The sequence below is a fragment of the Puntigrus tetrazona genome, chromosome 19 (assembly GCF_018831695.1).
Source record: "Puntigrus tetrazona isolate hp1 chromosome 19, ASM1883169v1, whole genome shotgun sequence".
Taxonomy (NCBI): domain Eukaryota; kingdom Metazoa; phylum Chordata; class Actinopteri; order Cypriniformes; family Cyprinidae; genus Puntigrus; species Puntigrus tetrazona.
In genome coordinates this window covers 2,888,580-2,891,165 of record NC_056717.1, presented here as the reverse complement: position 1 = coordinate 2,891,165, position 2,586 = coordinate 2,888,580, and the positions used below count along the sequence as shown (strand labels likewise).

At 37.4% G+C, this 2,586-nt stretch overlaps 1 protein-coding gene across 1 annotated transcript in view; it reads right to left on the bottom strand.

Annotated features, from left to right (window-relative positions):
* The window catches only part of serinc2 (serine incorporator 2), a gene marked incomplete at its 3' end in the record, with an annotated part of 3,979 nt that extends 2,436 nt beyond the window's left edge, over positions 1–1,543 (bottom strand). Inside the window, exons 1-2 of the mRNA XM_043217923.1 lie at positions 1,411–1,543; positions 428–589 (exon numbers count right to left, since the gene is read on the bottom strand). Coding sequence (XP_043073858.1) covers positions 428–589; positions 1,411–1,449 — 201 coding nt within the window. The remainder of the gene's footprint in view (positions 1–427; positions 590–1,410) is intronic.
* Between the last annotated feature and the right edge of the window lie 1,043 nt (positions 1,544–2,586).

The window sequence follows — 2,586 nt, the reverse complement described above, 5'->3', positions numbered from 1 at the left end:
TATTTTCCCTAACTGTTTGGAATAATTGATTTTCTTTCTATGTTTTTAAACAAGCAATATTGTTACAATGTGAATTTTATTGCATTGTGTATCATGTGACCTCAGTGTCACGAGATCCTTCATAAATCAATTCAAATCAGTAATGCTGAAAAGCTTTCTTTTTTAGTTTAACAGTTTTGTGGAAACTGGTATTTTTTTTTCCCCTTCCCCAGAATTTGTTTCAATCCTGAATTAGTGATTAGCAGTAAATAAAGAAACTTCAATGCTATTACCATGTTTCTTTTCGGATTAAAATGTCTCTACATTTTTATTTCGGGGGGCGAATATTTCCCCCTTTTTCAGCAGACCGGAATCAGGATGGCAGAGCAACGGAATAAATGGGATCAGGCCAGATTCAAGCCTAAAAGAGATAGCTAGTAGAGCGTACCTTCTTCAGCTGTGTCTCCATGCCGGGCAGGATCATGATGATGGACACTATAGTGCCCAGCAGAAGGAAGAAGGAGAAGGCCAGGCGGGTCACGGTGGAGTTATATGTAGAAGGACAGCATCCCGATAAAAGACATGGAGCGGAGCCGCACAGACAAGATGCCTAAAGTGATGGGAAATACAGAAACACACTCAACTCAACAAATACACACACTATATGTGACCCTGGACCATAAAACCAGTCACGTGGGATCTCTCTTCTGCTTTTAATTGGGTTGAATAACAAAGAGGGACTTTTCATTGATGCACAGTTATATATGCCTTAGATTAGAATTTACTATTTAGCATTTGAGGAAGCGATACAAAAATGTAAATATTGATAAAATCATCTATAAAGTTGTCCAAATTAAGTTTTAGCAGTGTATATTACTAATCAAAAAATAAGTTATGATATATTTACCGTAGGAAACATACTAAATAGCAGTATAAAAATCTTTTCCTTACTTAAAATCCTAACTTTTGTTGCCATTTAGGTAAAAACAGTCGTTTTCATCAATACAGTGTATTGTTGGCTGTTGCTAAAATATGTTACGTTACATATGAGTAGCCTGGACCTATATTTTAAACGAAATATGAAAAATATGAAAAAGTACTGGTCCAATTGGAAAGGGTTTGGATTGAAAGGGGACCTTTCGCGTCAACCTATCAGAAACTCATACTCTTAAGTGTTTTTAAAGTACACACTTTACAAATAAGACATTATAAAGAGCAAACAAAGCGAGGAAATATAAAGAATGGCCTATTCTTTAGCCTATTTATGGTTCGTTTACGTAAACAAAACGAGGAAACAGCCTCCACAGCGCGTCTGTGAACAACTCGTTTATAAAGGTTTTTGGGGAAAAAACGCGTCGCTTTGTTCGGCAGATGAAATTTGATAACGTAGAGAAGAAATCGATTTCAGTGAAAAAAACGTTTCGGACTTACGCAGCTCGCCAGCGAGCACAAGGCCATGCAGGCACCCATGATGACGGACACAACACAGAAACTAAGAAAAACACACGGAAGTCAATCTTTCCACCGAATTCGAGTTTATTAAACTCTGAAACGTGAGCAACGATTGGCTGCGAGACGCATCGCGGGACTAACGGACCAATTAGACGGCGTTACAGAAAAATCGCTGAAGTAACAAACCAATGAGATGACGGCCTGGCATCTACGCCGATGGGTTTCGGTTTGGAGCTTTATAACTTTGCGCGCCTCTTAAACTGAATCAAAGTCCCTATTTTGTGCTTAAACCGATATCCACAGATTACGGTATTTCATTGCATTCGAATTTATAGAGCGATTTACGAGTTAGTAGTCACTTCTGACCTTTGATCCTGATCCACAACATTTGGTTTTAGAAGTCATTAACTAATTGAAAATATGACATACATTCATACAAATTTATATCGGACATCACGATGCAATATTAAATTGAATATTCAGATGTATACAGCAGGTCTACTTGTTGAAATCAAGGTTATTTGGCTGTATTAATGAGCTCAAAACAGTACTGTTGTGAAAGATTATTCACATTTAAAACAACTGTTTTCTGTTTAAATATATTGTATAACGCCACGTGTTCTTGTGACCAAAGTTGAATTTTCAGCATCATTACTTTTTCAGAGTCAGGTTCAGGTTTGCTTTACAGGGATAAAATGCAGAATTGGCATAATATTTCAAAATATGCATAAGAGACTTAAGACAAATAAAAAAAAAACTGTGTTCCCAAACCACTTTGCTCCCAAAGAAGTGCATATTTATACTGAATGTTTCTGAAGAATAACTGAACAATGGCAGGCGACTTCATATTTTCCGGGGCACAATCTTTCCCAAAGTCACAAACGTCCTCAAATCCAGCATTACCGGACATCATGTTTAATAGCCATCATAAAATAAGTTCATGGCACAGATCATAACCGTTTTAAATGTAGTAATTCTCACATTCCCACTGATGTTCAGATTAAATGTCAGTCAATTTCCACTTGTACTCCACAAAAAACTAGAACTAGAGCTACCCACGCTTGTGCTCTTGAGAGTATCTGCGTGTGACCAGAAGTAAGAGTCTTAAAAATTGGCAAAGCTCGTTGCTTGTCACCGTGTGGTCGTAGAGAAGGA